Here is a 19,988-nt window from a genome sequence, read left to right on the forward strand (position 1 = left end):
AAAGAAAACTATTATTGTGGCATTATTTAATAACTCGCTAGCCTTTCTGCGCAGCGACCAGTAAAAAGCGTATGTTTTTTAATGATAAAAAAGAAAGTTTTATAATCAACTACTTAACTATATTTCAATAGAATTTGTCAATTTTCTAGACAGACACCCTATATAACGTGGACACACTAAATTATGTGTCCCTGTTTGATGTGATTATAATGTAAAGAACTGAAAAAAAAAAATGTTTTTTTGATTCCTTTTAGATTATAGTTACATCACCAAGACCTAGACAATCCGATGTTCATATAAGTTGGCTGGAAGTGTCTACAGGATTGTCAGATTCTATTGAAATGGAGTTTAGTTACCATAGACTAGACAAGAATTCCCCTGAAGCTGAAATCCATAAACAAATTTAAAAAAACTGTCATAGTGCATTACTACATTATAAAACAAAAAGTAAATAAAAAGTAAATAACACAGAAAGTACATTCCATAAAATCCCCGAAGTGACAAATGGCAAAAATCATAGAAACAAATCGATATCCTGTTAAAATATTCTATGGCCAATCAGGTCGACTCACATTAAAACAATCTCAGTTAATATGGTCCAGTCTATTTGTGTCTTAAAAAAAATATATCACTTATTTGACTAAAACATTTAAGGTTCAAACTCTTCCTAATACCTACTCTGGTGTATCACCTGGTGTAAGTATACTATCACTGTATAATATACAAGAATTGAGACAAAAATACTATTGAAACATTGTAACCAACCTTCTTGTAGAAAGTTGTGGCGCGAATTCGAGATACCGAAGGTTAAAATGGAATATAGATGAATAATGAAAATCAATGAGGGGAAGTAGGGTACCATTCGTCAGGATTTTCCGTGATACGTCGTGTCGTGTCGTCGCCCGGATTTGGCGGTTATGGCAAGCTTAACTTTGGCCTGAAATAATGGCGGACGTTTTGACTTACTAAGCAGATTAATTTACTCTCCAACGTTAATTCCACATAGTCGTAACTTTGGAATACTTATCATTCTTTTCCGAGTTCAGAGTTCCCGAGCCAGTAAAATGATGCATATTGTATTAAACAAGTTATTTATAAGTGGAGTTTAGGTGCTTGTGGCTTTGAAAGTAAAAGTAGAAACCCTGACCCCTAACTGTAGAGGTAGGTACCCCAAATAACAAACTAATGGTTGTTTTTCTATTCTTAAATTGTTATTAGCTGCTGTTACCTAATAACAGTATTTAATACATAGGCGCAAAAAATACTAGGTACTTCTGTTTCTTAACAACTACCTAGTCTTAGTTATTTCTGACCAGTGTAATTGTCTGCTCCAGACTATTAATTTATTTTATCAGCATTTTGTGTATATCCGCTACTGGCCTTGGTCAGCAATAGACTCTGTGTGTGACACACTTATTACGTGCAATTGATACGAATTGACATCAATCAATTTCAAAACAAAACAATATTTATTCAAAAGTAGTTCAATATGCCCCAGTATCTAATAACTAAATACGAAATATGAGAGCAGTTCAGGAATTAACCGAAAATATACTTAATTTAGAAGTTCAAGAGCGCGAGAAGCAAGAATCCTCAGAAATTACTAAATTAGTAATTTCCCTGCGTTCCTGAACAACATTTACCGGTGAAAGTTGAAACACTTTAAACGTGTCTACTTTGAAGAAGAGCACCAAAGTTTTGTAATGATGATAAAGTATATTGTATCTAACTGTGTAGGTGTAAAGATGTATTTAAGTAATTGTTAATACCAATGGGTCGTGTTTAAACTATCAAATACGTATCATATTCGCGGTTACTTATCCATTTCAGAACAACAATATTTTTATTCAGTTCCCGCATTCCCATAGATAAATTACTTCACGCAAGTTATATTAGGTTTTCTGTATTGACATAGGAAAATTACTTCCTGTGTTTGTTTGTTAAATCCATCAATTGATGAATTAGATTGGAATGTTTCGGTAATGAGAAATGTTGGAAATTAAGCGGAGAGATAATATCAAGATTATTTTGGATTGAATATTATAATGTAGCAATGTTTATTCGCGATATTAGTAAAAATCAAATTATTAACGACAGAAATCCAAAGTGGATCCAATTGAACATTCGTCGGGTGTCTGTTGTCCGGCTTCCAAGAAACATTAGTAATGGCATTTAGACTTGTCAAATTCGATGGTGCGCTGTCCTACTTACGTTTCTCCCTCCAGAGCCACCCCAGTCCTTAAGTAAATTAAGCCGGTGTAAAAATATAAGAAAATACTCTTTTAATGAATAATCGCGTAATATAGCGTCAAAACCAACATTTAGTTAGGTTATTACCTGCCACAGCTATTTTAATGTGTCGTAATACTTAGATACTTATTTTTGTAATTTCGTAAGTTATTTCTTGCCGATATGAATTAACTGCATTGCTTGTTCAGTGAACTTTATCAAATTTACAAAAATACGTTTAACAATTTTAATATCACAAAGGTTACGGGTCAAGTTCAACAGCTCTTACTAAAAGTTCAGTGGAGTATGTTGACAACTTGAGGTGGGTACTGAATACTGAATTAATTTGGTATTTAATCCAGGACCGTCAATTGTTTCAATTTTATATCACAATTGAAACGTTAATCATAATTGAAAAAGACGGCTTTAATTAATTGCTGATTTACGATGTTTTTCTGAAAAACATTTGCGATTGCCTGTAATTATCCCATGAACTACGAGTAAAACCAAATGCACCTTGCGCGATGTGATTATATTCTTGGAGTAGCAAAATAGGGTTCTAATTCATGATATGGACCACCGCGAAGTAAATCTTGGTTTAGTTAGTTGTGTACCAATTTCTCAACGTGGCGAAGTGCAACGAAAAGCAATGAGGACACGTTTTATTATATTTGAGGCAGGCCAGATTCCCATACATAATAAGACTAGGGTAAAAGTTACTCACTAAACCTTGTGTAACTCTCAAGTTGGACAATTTATTTTGGTTATATAAGCACGTGCGGCGTCACAGCTTTCCCGCGGGGTCAGATCTCTGGTGGGATACGTGCCCCGGAGTAAATCTTAGGTCGCGATGAACTCGGGATACGACTGACTTATGCTAACGAGTAATCCGTGCACCTAATGCCTGCACATCCATCGGCTTCGCCTTACTTCCATCATTAAGGTCTAAACTCCAACCTCTGTCCCTAAGTAAAGAGCTTTATCCCAGCTTAATGCGATAGGTATGTAATGTAGACTACAGTTTGTTAAACGGGAGTTTCTAATGACGGTCAGCATTAATTTGGTCGCGTTTTCCTGCCGCCTGGCGCCATTACTTTGTTTCAGAGCACTACGTGCGGCGAATTAGTTACATAATTCATCAGAAGAGTCGCTTATGACTGCCGTAGGCCGCGGGGCCTAGGCAAATGTCAAGAAGCCGCGCTGCTCTTCAGCGTATATAGCCTTCTTAGGAACAAATATAAATAAATAATATTTACGAGAGATATTTAGGTACATTAATTTGAGAAAACGACTCGATTCTCTAATTGTATTGTAGGAATAGCAACGCAATTACCTACAGTAAAGTGATGATTAAATATAGCAATTGTGACTACTAAAACCTTCTCAAGGCTTCTGAACACTTTTGAACCTTTTGAATATCCAATTACATTGTAATAGTTAACTCGTGTGTTACTCGTGGTAATTACTTTTAAGACAAATGTGAATAATTTAAAAGCTTTGCGCTATTATGAAATTAAATTAATTGGGCCTTACCTTCACGTTCAATGTTAGCAGCGGGAACCTTCACCGGCGGTTGCGCACTCAGCCTTATTCCTATGAGACTCAGTTCAGCACTCACCTACTTTCGATCACGTTAAATGCTTCGAACAAAGCATTCAGTTTTCCTTATTACATTAACGCACTTAACAAGAACTAAATACTTTTAAGGAGAAACAACACCGCCACTTCTTATGAGCTTCAAACCACAGCCATCCTCGTGTTTTTAAATGTTCCATAAGTTTATCCGATTAGAACTTCATAAGCTCGTGCAATCCTTTTGTATGTGCAGAAATAAAAACACGTTCTTTTAAAACATCCATTCCTATTAAATGTGGTAAATAATTCAAGGTATTTTATTGAACTCTTCACAATGGGTACTAAACAATAATATCAATGGATTCACGTCACAAAAATAAAAACGTCACATGGGTCGTAGTAAATCCGAGAGAACCGGCGCGGCGCAAGCGCTTCAGCTACGGTCGGCTAACTTCGGCTCTCGGCGTTCGTATAAAAGAAAAACAATCTCTTCTCTCCCTCGCACCTGGGTGCCGGGACTCGCTCTACCTTCCTTCCTTCATAGATGAGATCAGTGAACCACAAAGAAACAGAAACGGCTCTCTCGGCCGGCGGGTGGTAGGGAACCGGTTTTGCATTTAACTTTTTAGTCCTTAGGAATAAAAACTCATGCATAGATAATCAAGAGCGCGCAGCGTCGTGCACGAAGCTTTACGTAAGGGGCTGAACGGTGGAAGGAAACTGTTACTGAACGGAAATGGACAGGGGCACTCATTATAATAGTAACACGGAGAGTTAATATCGCTAGGACTTTGAATATTGAACCGGCTTGGTAACACTATGTTACTAAACTCGGCCCCAAAGCACCAAATCTATTCAGCTTTCGGTCATGGGTGGTACTAGTAGTCTTCCTTATCTTTAAAATAAAATAATACCTTATTGCTTTAACGTTTAAATTTTAAGTAGGTACATACAAAGTACCTAAATACCTACACCATGTTCAGCGGTAAGCAAGTTAACGTACGATTTTGTTACATTAATTTCATCTGAGCTGTTAGACATAACGGTTAATTAACTAATCAGCTATTAAATAAGGTGCTCTCAGAGCTGGAAAATCGAGCTCGGTCTAGATTTTAAAGCTCATATCTATCAGCCTCGATTTTAATGGGTCACTCTAAAATTACTGCACCTCTAGAATTAATTCGGTTGATTTAAAAATACTTAGGGGCAGCAATTGTTGAATTTATAAAACTGGTATGAAAAATAAAACTTATTAAGTATGTACCTATGTAATGAATGGATTCTCTATTTGTAGTAATATTTTTGGAATTTTATTATAAAAACGTATGCAACTTCTCAGAAACGAAATTTGGTTTAGCCAGTCTGTAAGATTGGAACTTTAAGCTTCCCTGAGTTTCTAGTAGCCTTTGGCTTATCGGCGTTAGTGGGAAAATCACATATGTTCTTCCTAACATACATGATTATTTCAAAAACATAAAGCGACGGCGGTTAGGATACCCGTTTCCTTAAAAAAGAGCTCAAAAATTCAGGTGTCTTCAAATTATCTATATAGCTTAAGTACTTACGTGACAGTTTTATCCCGGAAAAATGTATAGTTCCCGCGGACACGATCGAAGAAAGATTGATCGTTTTTTCACTGACCACATCGCGGGCAACAGACATTATACACTCGTACTAAATTTTTTAATTGTTTCTGATTTTTCTGTCAACTTCAAGCTGAAAGCAATTTCCGGAAATTACATTATGACTCAAATAACCATGATAAATTAACTCTTATTTAAGTATTATAATTAATTGATAAATTATTTTTACTTCTCAATACCAAATACGTTCACAAAATATTCGCAACATCACTAAAATGCATCTAGGTAAAGATTTATTTCGGGCTGCGTTCTATAAACCTCGAAACTGCAAGAGCAGAGTCCAATCGGAAATCAATTAGGCGGCATGTTATCAGAAAGCTGACCGCGAGCTGTAAAGTAGAGGAAAGCTGCGCTTGCGCCGGATGACCCACAAATTCTGCTCCTAACTGCTATTTCTTATGACTATTTTATCTCTAGGTACGATATTTTTTAATAGTAGGGTATAAACGCTTTTTAGTAAAAGTAAGAGGTATTTTGTTTACCCGAAGTGGAAACAAAAATATTTTTTGGGAACCATCTAGCTGTATTGGTAGGTAAAATGATAATAAAATCCAAACAATAATTCAGCTGGAAAATAAACAGATTGACAGTTATACGACTGTGCTGTAGTGTATACGTTTAGCATTCTACTTGTGGGCCAATGAAGGTTCGAAGACATTTACTCGACGATTTCTCTGTTGATAAAACAATCTAGTTATTGAGTCTGACGTAATAAATACAAATATAATTTTGTCTACCAATATCAAAACAAAAACCAGAACTAAATTGTCTATTGCTAAAAGGTTAACTTCTACGGCAATAAAAAGTCGCAGGTTATGTGCATGGCAGCTGGTTCCTCCGAACGAGTCGACTTTCTGCGTTGACTCGAAGGCGTAAGTCATATAATATGTTGGTTTTATAGCATGAAAGTTGGACGACTCTCTAAATCTCTTTTATGTATTAAGCTTCTTGCCCCATTTAACTAAAACATTGTTTTTTTTCTTACTCAGAAGGCATAATTATTAACCCGTCATGCGTCCTAGAGACTACATTAGTCTCTATTTTTTTTGTGCGGGAAATGTCCTTAAGACTACTGGTAGTCGACGGCGACGGGTTAACAGTGGTTACAAAGTCACGTCTCGAATCTGAAAATCTCAACGATGACAAACACGCTTTGATTTTTCTAATAATACTCAGCGGCCCAAAATTTGCCCCTCTACATACAAAATTGCCTATTACTGCATACAGTTTTTTTGCCATTTTAACGCGAACGCGATCGAGACGTTATTTTGTAACCGAAAACTGTAGCGTGTGGGCACATGGAGTTTGTAGGTACATATTCTTAGATACAAAAAAATTTAAACTAATTAGTCTCTAGGACGCGCGACATAAGAGTGAACTGCCAAGTCACTACAACGAATCTGAAAATCTCAACGATGACAAACACGTTTTTGTTTCTAATAGTACTTTTGCCCAATCAGTTGGCCCACTCTACATACAAAATCCTATTACTGCATACAGTTTATCCTAATATAATTAATATTTTTATAGTATAATATAGTTAATATTTCAAAGTTATAAACACATTTTGTGACATATTTAGACATTTCCGGTAAGGAAACTATCGTAAGTATTATTTCAAAAGTTTCGTTTCCTGCAACAAGTCTGACCAGTTTTGAACTCCGATAACCTTTTAAATAATAAGTAAATATCACGCACGTCGTCAGCTGCCACTTCTGAGTTTGGAAGCCGGCATTTTTGTTTATCCTACTACAGCCTACGGATAATTGCCGTTTATAGATAGATACATACTATATACATAGTTCAATAGACCCGAAAACAAACATGTGGATGGATGCCTTGTACGGTAAGGAAACTTCGTTGAGGATTATTTCGTTTCAAAATTAGAACCTTAGTCTGGTCGTCAATTATAATCATCCAAAACGTCATAATTTTAGTTACCTACCTAAATTAAAAGATTTAAGGGTTAGAATTACACCTCTCCATTTCTTCCGTGGATGTTGTAAGAGGCGACTGAGGATTTAGGTTAGGTTAAAGTATACCGTAGGTGACAGGCTACAACCTGTCATTATTGTACCGTTTTTGTCAAACTTAAAACCTGAAATTGTTAAAAGTAGGGTAATGGAGGGAGTGACTGGCCGGGGCGCCAGAGTTAAGTAAATTGGCCACTTTCAGAAAAATATTGTTTTTCTTAACCTAGAGCCTACCATATTAAAACGCCTAAAAAGAAATAAAACAATCTGTTTAGCTTTTTTTCGTTTGCATCGTTTCGCATCGTCGGTTAAAATAAACGCCTTAAACCTATAACTAAGTGTTACGCGCGTAAGTCATGACGTGTTTAACATTCAAACAACAATATTGGTACAATTTGTGAAATACATCCCCGCAGTTAATTTACTTTGCTTGCCAGAGTGTACAGTTAGTTTGAATATCGAAGATGTTTGTATTTGTTGTTCATTAACTTAGGTTAGATTTATGTTTACGTTTACGTCCCAAGGCGACGCCTCGTTGTTTTTCAATTTCCCTAAGGCGGCCGTCTGAACTTATCAATAACGGAAAACATTGCTTGTTTATGTGATTTCTAACAACGGAAATTTACTACAAACTTCAATTTTGAAGCATATTTCGTTTAAGATGCACCACGTTACTAACGATAACTTACGATATGAATGTATGTACGTTAAACCAGACGTAAACTCTGCAAAAAATACTATAACCAAAAATTTACTTAACGGAACACTTGACTGTTGGTTTAACATGATCATCGTTGTAGCAACTTAGTGCAACTCTCTTTTATAAATAGGTAAGTGTACCTTCGACCACGTCATGTAAAAAAATCAAAATCTCGAGGCACAAACAAACATCACTAGCGTGCGACCACGCTAAAATGCTGCGTACTAATGGATAAGGGGAAAATTTTATACAACAAGTCCATAGTTATAAATCATGGTTGAACTCGTGCCTACACATGTATCTCTTTTGCATACATACTTATCTACATACTTACTTATTTATGTTATACTAGCTTTTGCCCGCAGCTTCGCTCGCGTTAAATTTTGAGTAACATACATTTACTTTCTGCGATCCTTTTTTCGTGTTTTGATTAATTTTCGGAGGATTACATGTAAATACAAATACGGACAGATTTTCTTTTAGACAGATGGTGCAAATTTTGTAATACAAAAATCAACCTACATCCGTAATTAATTATGATTCTTACCAGCTTATTCGTTTTATCCCGTGGGATATTCGGAAAATCTTTGAAACAGTTTTTACCTATTAGTATTATCTTCCTATATGCCAAATTTGAAGTCTGTGGCGTCACGGAACCACGTAAAGAAAAGTTTTCGAAGCAAATGGACTGTATGAGGAGAAACTGATTAAGTTTAGAATGACCTAAAAAACTGGACCCAGAAAGATGGGCTTTCGGTTAATACTGCCTTTATCATTCCAGATTAATTACAAAAGACTCACCATGCCTTTCCTCTACGATAGCGAACCCGTGGAAAGTTTTCAGCAGTCCAGGCTTAGGTCAAATCTAAATGTCTTAAAAAAGTCACACGTACGCACGGATTACACAAAATAATATTCTTTAACACAGCACAACTAAAATGTTCTCTTGATGTAGTAGGTTTTAATTAATTAATAAAATATAGAAATAAAATGTGCCTTCTTCTGGCGAGTTCAAATTGACACTAGTTGCGCGCGCAGACCATAGCCAATACCTTCGTAGGCTGCGTTTCGTTTCAGTCAGACTTAGCGCAGCGCTTTTGCAAATTAAAACTAGAATAAAAAAGGCGATATATTGAACACCCCCCACCGAAAGCACCATGGAGCTTTCCCACTAAAATAAGAGGGGTTCATTAAATGAATGAAGATATGAATAAAAAGAAAAAAAGGTTTTCCACCTCTGATAACTAAATAAATTAACGTAATTACTGAAGTACCTATCAGTTAGCATATGGCAGAAAACTAAGTTTATTTACAGGTCTTTGGAAGAGCCTTCCTTTGGACCGAAGAGTTACCTTTCGGATAACTCCATCCAAGCCAGGATGAATAATTTCAATTTTGGCAAGAGGCCAATGATATGAATTGACTTGATCATCTTTGACAAGAACTATGTTACCTATTTTTAGATTAGGTGGAGATGTGAACCACTTTGGTCTTTGTTGCAAAGTATTTAAATAGTCCTGGCTCTATTTTTTTTCAAAACAGTTGAGAACAGTATTGCAAATTTCGCCAACGTGACAAAATTGACTAACTGGAAACGTCAGTGAGACTATATTTTGGTACAGCAATCAGACTCTTGCCTAACAGAAATGCCATTTAAATTGTAATATTTTGTAAGGTTCGTTTGTGGCCTTACATACAAATATCTGTCATAATAATATGTTATAAGTTTACAGATTACAAGGGTTACAACGTTTTGGAAGCAACAACGGATGCTTCATATTATAATGGTAAATATGTGTGAAGAATTCTACCCCCCACCATTAGGAATCCACGGGAATCACAGAAAGGTGCAAGCTTCCTTAACGAAGGAATATACGTTTTGCCCCTTGATAAATCAATAATTTCTTGATTAAAGTAAGCACTCTGTATTACCTACATTAATCAAGCAATCATGCGCTTGATTTAAATCGTGGGTGGTTAGAACGTCCTGATTTTCAATAGTTGCATCTCTGCGAAACCTACGGTATAATTTCAAAATTCGAGCTACCGTTCTTTGCAATTTTGAATAAGAAGAAAACTGATTGCAAACTCTTTCAAAAAATTCCACTTTACTCTCTTCGACATTTTGTTGACTTAACAAATTAAATGACAAGTTGCAATTAGTTTTCATTTCCGGAATTTCCGATTCGTTCTTATTGAAATAAAACGAAATAGGCCAATTTTCCCTATTTTCGTACATCCAAGCAGGACCTTCAAACCACTGCGAACTACACGCTATGAACTGCGCGGGAGAAACGCCACGTGAACTAATGTCTGCCATGTTATTTTCGCTATTAACATGACGCCAGACGTGAGGTGGAAGCACCTCTATAATTTGAGTAACCCGGTTACACACAAAAGTTTTGAGTTTATACGCGTCAGTTTGGATCCAAGACAGAACTATCGACGAGTCAGTTAAAGCGGTAATGCGAGTGACGTTAACACGCGATAGTGATCCTACGATATACTTCATTAGTTTGCTAAGGAGTGCTGCCGCCATGAGCTCGAGCCTGGGAATAGTCACCAGCTTCACTGGAGCTACCTTGGATTTAGCTATAAGCAGCCTACACTTGACTTGACGCTCACGTCGTGAAATAACGTAAATCGACGCGGCGTAACCTCGTGATGATGCGTCACAGCACCCTACTAACTCGCATTCAGTTACCCCTGGAAGCAGGACATGGCGCTCAATTTGTAATTCTTACAATCTAGGCAGCTCAGAAATAAATTCTAGCCATTGCTGACAAACATCGCTAGGTAGCTGCTCATCCCAACCGATGCCTAACTTCCAGAGATCCCGCATTATGCATTTCGCGACGAAAGTGCATGGAGATATAAAACCCACGGGGTCATATATCGAAGCTAATATTTTTAAAACAGATATCTTGGTCATAACTGAGTCTTGCTTATTTACGGAAAAACTAAATGCGTCAACTAATGGCGCCCACATCAGACCTAGAAGCTTTAAAGAGGCGTCATTTTTGTCCTTTTCGAAAGAAATGCTAGTTTCGCGATGTTCTACAGGTAAGCGCTCGAGTAGCTCCTTGCTATTACTGGACCATTTTTTAAGAATAAGTCCCGCTGATTGAAATATATTTACCAACTCGTCTTGTAGTGCGCATGCTTGTGAGAACGTCTCACACGACCACAAGGCGTCGTCCATGTAGATGCCTTGTCTTATGACAGCAGCAGCAGAAGGGAAACGTTCACCTTCGTCGCTAGCTAACTGCAGCAAAGTCCGTATAGCAAGAAACGGCGAGCTACTTACACCGTAAGTTATCGTTTTTAGTTCGTAAATCTTAATGGGATCTATACAATATATGTTGATATTTCCTATCATTTTCGCGTATTAAAATCGCGCGCTACATTTTACAAATATCACTAGCAAAGCATTTAATCGAAAGTTGGTTAATATGGACCCTATATCACGGTATAGGTTAGGCCCAGATAACTGAGTGTCATTGAGAGAGACGTTGGTACTTGTTTTCGCACTAGCATCGAAGACTACGCGTAAAGGTGTGGTGGTACTGCTCGGTCTGAGTATACTGTGATGCGGAATTAAATATCTACTAGGCTCAGTACCAGTATACAACTCCATGTGATCCAGCTTCTCATATTCTAGCATGAAATCATTGTACGCCTGTTGTAATACTGGTGAGCGTGCGAGTTTTCGTTCCGTCGCTAGAAGCCTGCGCTCAGCGGCAGCGCGCGAATCCCCGAGCGGCGGGGTTTCAGGCACAAATGGTAGAGGAACGACGTATCTACCGCTCTCGTCGCGGCTATGCTCGTTCGCGTAAATATCCTCTGCCAGCTGATCCAGCGGACTAAGTACAGGTTTGCACGGCAATTCCTCTACTTCCCAAAAATCATGCAACGTTTTGTCCAGACTTTTCTCTTCACAGACCGATAAGTGGAAAATTTGTGAGGTTAATTGAGAATCATAGTACAGTTTTCCACTTACTACGTAACCAAATACTGTCTCAATAACATTCGGTATATTTGACTTAATGTTGACCGGCTTGTCTTTAATTAATTCTGACACTACATCGTTGCCTAATAAAATATCAACAGCTGACTTTTCGTAGAACAATGGGTCAGCTAAGTCGAACCGCTTATACTCTTCCACAACCTCGTACGGAAACGAAATGTTCGGCATTTCCGAAGAAACTTTGGCTACCACTACCATATCTACCACAAAACTCGGAACGTCCGATTTACACGGTTTTATGTCGCAAGTAATAATACCATAGTTTTTAACTACTTCGCCGCCTAGTCCAGACACGGTAAACGGACATTTGTTGCGACGCAGGCCCAAACGTTGAGCACAATCTAACGTAATAAACGAGCTTTGAGCACCCGAATCTAGAACTGCACGGCAATTCTGCGGTTGACCCGCGATATCAGCAATGTGTATGCGAGTAGTACCTAACACAACACCATAGTTTGCGTCTTCATTCACGGAATGAAGCGATTCTTTTAACGCGACGTCAGTATCCGCATCGACACTCACGGAGTGTGACGGATTTATCCCGGCTACGCATACGTTAGAGCGAGATGGCTGCGACGTCAGCACGGCTGACGACGCGCCTGCGTCAGAAAGGGGCGGCTGCGGCGTCAGCACGGCTGACGGCGCACCCGCGTCGCGATGAAGCAAATAATGGTGAGGCGAAGAACATACACCACAAGTCATGTAGCTTCTGCACTCAGAAGAATCATGACTTGATTTTAAGCAATTCGTGCATAATTTTAAGGCGTTGACACGGTCAATCCTATCCTGAACTAACAGTTTACGAAACTGTTCGCACCGGTAAATCATATGATTCAAATTACAATGCACGCATATCGGCTTTTTAAAGTTATGAGTGTCGTTTCGAGTTGTAGTCAAGCCAAGTTTAGGCGAAACCTGGGGAGATCGTGAATTTTTATAATACATGTTATTCGATTGAGTAGGCTTATAACTCGGTTGTGGTGTACTTAATTTGTTTGGAATAAAACCAGATTTTGTTTTGTTTTGAGTTGACGAAGAAGCGGTCCAGGAGCTAGTACTCGGGAAAGTATGTTCGAGTACTTTAATTTGTTTATTCACGAAATCAATGAGTTCTTTGAAAGTCGGCAACTCGTTTTGATCCCGGCTTTCTTCGAATAACTTTCGCGTGTGGCTATCGAGCCCGCGTAAGGCAATATGGCAGAATAGGTAGTCATCTAAATCTCGAATTTTCAATGCTTTAATAGCTTTCAATGAATGGTCAAAAGTTTCAATAAACGAAGTCAAATTCGCGACACTATCTTTTGTCAGCGGGGTAAAGCCCAGCATTCGGTCTAAATATCTCCCGGTCAATGCCCTTTGATCATGATACTTGTCTAATAAACTTTGCCACACTACGGCATAATTATTAGCAGTGATCGGAAGATTTTTTACCATATTTAGTGCGGAACCCTTCACACATGACAACAGATAGTGAAATTTGTCAATGTCATCGAAGCTACGATTATGTACTAAAGACACGAAAGTATCGTAGAACGTCGTCCAATTTTCAATCTGACCATCGAATTCGATCAAAGTAAGCTTAGGCAATGACGGCCTACCTAAATTGCTCTCATTATTTGTTTGACGTAAATTCGCCGACTGCTCCTGGTTTAACTTTTCACAGTTCAAAGCTACTTGTTTGCACGCATAAAATAAATCGACAAAACTCTCTAGTACGCTTGTCGAGGGCTTAGAATCTGGTGACTGTTGCAATTCAAGTACAAAAATATTCATAACAATATTTTCGAAGTCGCTACGAGCGTCGTCGAGTTCTGAATACTGTACCAAAAATCTCTGCACCGAATCTAAGCTATCCATTCTAAGTGCTTTAGATAAATCATAAGCCTTTTGAACCTTACTGAACAGATATTCTTTTTTTAAATTTAAAATTTTTAATTGTGATTCACAATCTTCACCCTCTATTATTGGCGCCATTTTTAAATTCTGTCACGGACAAATGAATTACAATGGACTTGCCAACTTGAAACAAAAAAATGAACTCGCCCGTGTGCAATTGCACACGTGAAAAAAATGTTTTTAGATGATTATTTTTCAGAAATATAACGAGAATACGATTCACGGTATAATGGGCAACAGAATAGTGTAACTTTTTAATAGAAAATTCGGATCGGAGGCCAAAAAATGTGGCGTCACGGAACCACGTAAAGAAAAGTTTTCGAAGCAAATGGACTGTATGAGGAGAAACTGATTAAGTTTAGAATGACCTAAAAAACTGGACCCAGAAAGATGGGCTTTCGGTTAATACTGCCTTTATCATTCCAGATTAATTACAAAAGACTCACCATGCCTTTCCTCTACGATAGCGAACCCGTGGAAAGTTTTCAGCAGTCCAGGCTTAGGTCAAATCTAAATGTCTTAAAAAAGTCACACGTACGCACGGATTACACAAAATAATATTCTTTAACACAGCACAACTAAAATGTTCTCTTGATGTAGTAGGTTTTAATTAATTAATATTGTTGTTGTTTCTTTAAAAAAATATGGCTCTGTCCATCGGAGGACAATTTTGCCAGTGTCTAGTAGTTTTTGCCGTTGTACGGTAAAAAAATTCTAGAAAACGAAATATGAGAGGTAATGGTGGATGAACGATGACAGCGCGAATCTATAATTAATTAATAAAATATTGAAATAAAATGTGCCTTCTTCTGGCGAGTTCAAATTGACACTAGTTGCGCGCGCAGACCATAGCCAATACCTTCGTAGGCTGCGTTTCGTTTCAGTCAGACTTAGCGCAGCGCTTTTGCAAATTAAAACTAGAATAAAAAAGGCGATATATCGAACAAAGTCTTTAATATTAATAACTACGGAGTTAGGGCCACTTTGAAGCGAAAATATAAATCCCATTTTATTCCCATATCCCATAGGAATTTAAGAGCCGTGGTGGCCTAGTGGTTTGACCTATCGCCTCTCAAACAGAAGGTCGTGGGTTCAAACCCCGGCTCGCACCTCTGAGTTTTTCGAAATTCATGTGCGGAATTACATTTGAAATTTACCACGAGCTTTGCGGTGAAGGAAAACATCGTGAGGAAACCTGCACTAACCTGCGAAGCAATTCAATGGTGCGTGTGAAGTTCCCAATCCGCACTGGGCCCGCGTGGGAACTATGGCCCAAGCCCTCTTGTTCTGAGAGGAGGCCTGTGCCCAGCAGTGGGACGTATATAGGCTGGGATGATGATCCCATAGGAATTTTGATAAATCCTGAAAATTGCTTTTAGCTGTTAGTATTACCTACTTGCTCGCCAAATTTGAACTCTCTAATAATTATAGTTACGGAAATAGGGTCATTAGTTCAATGTGAAAATACAAATCCCATTTATTCACTATCCCGTGGGAATTTCGTAAAATCCCGAAAAGTGTTTTTAGCTGTTAGTACCTATTACCTACTTGCATGCCAAATTTGAAGTTTCTAATAATTATAGTTACGGAAATAGGGCCATTTCAAAGTGAAAATATAAATCCCATTTATTCCCTATCCCGTGGGAATTTCGAAAAATCCTTTCTTAGCGGATGCCTACGTCATAACATCTACTTGCATGCCAAATTTCAGCCCGATCCGTCCAGTGGTTTGGGCTGTGCGTTGATAGATCACTATGTCAGCCAGTCACCTTTGAGTTTTATATATTTAGATTTTATTTTATTAGAAAAAAGGTGACACCATGTCTATTAGTTTCTCTTCTCCCTTACTGCGCATACTTTACGTTTATAAGTACATCCTATACACTGCCGAACATATACCTATGTAATGTCATGTATACATAAGACATAATTATATTATGACAAAAGAAATCACACTGTGTGGACCAGGGACTAGGTAGATACAACACATCTCTGAAATTGTAATTTATTTGTAACGCATAATATTTACGTTGTTTCTTTCGCTTTCTTCCGATTTCAAAACTTGGACTTTGTTAGTCACAGTAGGAAAAATCTCTGACAGCTTTAAAATACACGTAAGGGAAAGGGGAATGAAGTTAGGTATTTGAACAACCTAGGGCACTCAACCGAGGGCGCGCCGAGGGATACCCCTTTTTAGCTTCCCTATATTTTTAAGAACGGTTGAATAGAAATTTTAGCATATAAGCTCATAAGAAGGTACCTTTTTCGTTTGCGTTTTGAATACATTTTTATGTAGGTTTTTAACACAGCTGAGATATATATCTAAACTGTAACAATGTTTCTGAAAGAATCTTCAACCCCACCTGAGTTAAGTCTTTTAAGGGTTCCGTAGTCAACTAGGAACCCTTTTATAGTTTCACCATGTCTGTCCGTCTGTCTGTCTGTCCGCCGCTAAGCTCAGAGACCGTTAGTACTAGAAAGCTGTAATTTGGCATGAATATACATATCAGTCACGCCGACAGTGGTAAAATAAAAATAAAAAATACCTCCCATACACGTAAAGCGGGGACGATTTTTTTTTTTTTTTCACTTACACCCTATGGTGTGGGGTATCGTTGGATAGGTATTTGAAAATGAATACGGACTTGTGATAATATTTTTTTGATAAAGTGAATATTTTCGGAGATATTCACTCCGAAAGTTCAAATAACCTCCTCCTTTTTTGAAGACGGTTAAGAAATGTGTAAAAAAATATGAAAAAAAATCACGGAATAATAAAAACTTTCTGGGAAAATTATTTTCAACTTAATCAGTGGAGCAGTTTTTAAGTTTTTGTAAAAAATGATTTCTAAACTAAGATTGTACTTTTACTGACACTGCTTATAAAAGTACCTATAAGATTACGCAAAAAAATATATTTAAATCGGTTCATGTAATAAAGAATTACCTACCTCTGAAAAAAAAATTAAGTTACCCAATATGCCGATAGATGGCGCGGCACCCATGACGTTAAAATTCTACTTCGCGCTGTTAATATTTTTCCTGAGTTAAAGGGATCGGGACGGATATGCTTGATGTTAGGCCAAAAAATCTCGTTTTTAATTAAGGCTATCGATCGCGTATGAATTCGCTGCTAGAGGCGCCAGTGTAGCGTGAGGTCCCCGAAATGTCAAATCTCATAGTTTGTGGGTGAGCTACGCGGGTTTATTTATACTTAATTAGAATAATTTTGTCAATATTTTGCATTACCTGAAATTAATTATGGCAATTATGCGATAAGGGGCAATGAATGTCTGTGTTTTGAGACAGTTTTGTCTTTCGAAAACTTTTGTCCTCCCCTTTTTTTCCGAACAAAACGGGACTACGGAAGACTGTGGTTGCTCGATATTTTTACGGTAAGTACGGTTTTAAGATGTATTAAATAATATGATTTTAATCTAAACTTTGTTTTCACGCCCGTAATAACAGGCTTTGAAAGCCACACTTAAAAACCTTACGCAACAGTGGCGCCATCTAGTAAGACAAAAAACGATAGCCCTCATTGCGTTGGCGGTCTTTGGTCTTTGCCTAGTCTTTCGTTCCTTCGTTCGTGGGTACTGTTGAGTTGTCATTGTGTCGTGGGAAATTTACCTGTTTTAAGCCTTTAAACAGTATAATAGTACTATCTAACTAAAAAAGTCGTATTTTAAGTCCGCCTATTGTGACAGTCGGGAACTGCGGAACCCTACACTGAGCATGGGCCGACATACTCTTGACCGGTTTTTATTAAGGGGATCCCATGCCCCAATGACCTTCGATCTGAATTCCTTAGTTTTCTTATGTTTTTTGTAGCTTATTATTTTAACAACAACGGCTTTAAGTAATATAGCATCCTATATTTACTTCAAAGTTCATCGTCTTTGAGATATTTGTCATCAAAGTTTTGTGTTTTGGAATTTTAGGCCAAAAAAACTGGTTTTCTGGCCATAACTTTTGTGTTAATTAGTTTCAAATGAAACCCTCGACACGTTTTTAGAGACGTCAAAGACGAACCCAAATAATCGTTAAACGGTGAGTTTTGAACGATATGGCGGATGTTCCTTAGCCAATTCATGAAATGGCGGCATTTCACGATATGCCTAGGAATTTCGTGATCTGGCGGATTTTACGATCGGCCGCCGACATCGACATGACGAAATTCCGAGGCATATCATGAAACGCCGCCCTTTCATGATATGCCTAAATGTTGGCCAGGCATATCACGATGTTCCTGAGAAATAATACGGCAGATCGATTAGAGCAACGCATTCGTCGATATTCCTAGCTCTATACCGGGCTCATCGTAAAATAGTTTCTTTTTTGGCCACTGGTGGCGCTGCGTATGCAATGGTGGCCGTGACCAGCTGACCGGCCGTGTTTGTTTACCGCGTGAAAATGATCTTTGAACCGAAATATAGTGATTGAATTCAGAATAGAAGAAGCTTTTGAACATCAGCTCCATTCTTTTTATGTGAATGAAACGGATTCTGTGCACAATGTGAAAAAACCATGGACGGCTGTCCGTATTTTGGAGGTTAGTATTTTTAGTTAGGCCAGCGAAGTGCCAGAACCGATATGGCGGCGTTTCATGATAAGCCTCGGAAATTCATGATCTGCCTAAACTGGCCAAATCATGAAATGGCGGCGTTTCATGATATGCCTAGGAATTTCATGATCTGCCTAAACGTCACTAGGCAAATCGTTAAACGGTGAGTTTTGAACGATATGGCGGATGTCCCTTAGCCAATTCATGAAATGGCGGCATTTCACGATATGCCTAGGAATTTCGTGATCCGGCGGATTTTAGAATCGGCCGCCGACATGTAGATTCCGTATACTCATACTCATACTCATACTCTTTTATTGGTAATATCATTATTACATGTCATTTTGTTAAATTATTCTAATATATTCTAAGAAATAATTAATTAATTAATTATATGTTAGATCTTTCACGTCAATAGAGATACGAAATAAGTGTTTTTTTAGACAATTTTTAAAAGAATCATAATAAATTAAGTACCTATTCATTTTTTACAAAATCCTGGCTACATATAACCAACAAAAAAGAAAGGAAAAAAGGAAAGGCGCAATTCATCTCATAAAAACTAAAACAAAACAATTTCATTACACTTGCAGATTACGTATCTTAACTAGGTACACACCTGCCTACTAACAATTACTAAAAAAAAATCAATACCTTATTTCCTATAAGCATAAGATCTTCCGATCTTTTTTAATAGTTATAAAAATGAGCAACAGAACAATATTACATTTTAAATAAGTAGAGTAGGTACTGCGTAAATAAGAAAACATTATCAATCTTTAATGTAGGTCTTCTCTACAACACAACAATTCTGGCAGGGATCATATATATGTATGTGTATATATCTATATGTATAATAATCTTTAAGTAATATAATACACAAATTAACCTCTTTGATAAAAATACACCTACCTTTCGCCACTTCACTTTGTCTGCGATGTTTATTTACTAACAATGTCAAATTGATCGTTAATTCATTCAAAACTTGCACGCTAACTTTTCACATCTAAAAGTTTTTGCGCGGTTTTCAACAGGAACCCTTCACTACGAAGAATTTCAGACACAAAGTTACTCTATATTTTCTTAATCACTCCACTTGTGTATTAGGAGATTGTGCTAAAACTTTTTAGTTTACTCAACAAAAGTTTTTGAACTATCAAAACTTATGGAGCAACGATGCAAAGACTTTTCAGCACGATAAACACAGCTGTTAATAGTTTCTGTTTGTTTATCGATAAGTAGGTAAGGCGTTGTCGATATTAATCACGATAGGTATGTATTCCGTGACGTCATAGTATACGTGCTTCGCGTTGGGCGGCCGGCGCGATACTGGGCGGGCGGCTTTACTCGCGACCGCCCGCCCTTGCGCAAAGTTCATGGC

General features: G+C 37.6%; 2 protein-coding genes across 2 annotated transcripts in view; both read right to left on the reverse strand.

Annotated features, from left to right (window-relative positions):
- LOC141437612 (semaphorin-1A-like) overlaps positions 1-19,921 on the reverse strand; it is a 143,156-nt gene extending 123,235 nt beyond the window's left edge. The window contains exon 1 of the mRNA XM_074101059.1: positions 19,520-19,921. The gene's annotated coding sequence lies outside the window, so the exon portion shown is untranslated. The remainder of the gene's footprint in view (positions 1-19,519) is intronic.
- LOC141437540 (uncharacterized) lies at positions 10,395-12,849 on the reverse strand. Its single transcript, XM_074100971.1, has 3 exons — positions 11,742-12,849; positions 11,260-11,468; positions 10,395-10,487 (listed from the first exon to the last, which is right to left on the reverse strand). Exons 1-3 carry the CDS (start codon positions 12,847-12,849, stop codon positions 10,395-10,397), a joined length of 1,410 nt encoding a protein of 469 aa, XP_073957072.1.
- Positions 19,922-19,988: the final 67 nt, after the last annotated feature.

This window comes from Choristoneura fumiferana, chromosome 18 (genome assembly GCF_025370935.1).
Source record: "Choristoneura fumiferana chromosome 18, NRCan_CFum_1, whole genome shotgun sequence".
NCBI classification, from domain to species: domain Eukaryota; kingdom Metazoa; phylum Arthropoda; class Insecta; order Lepidoptera; family Tortricidae; genus Choristoneura; species Choristoneura fumiferana.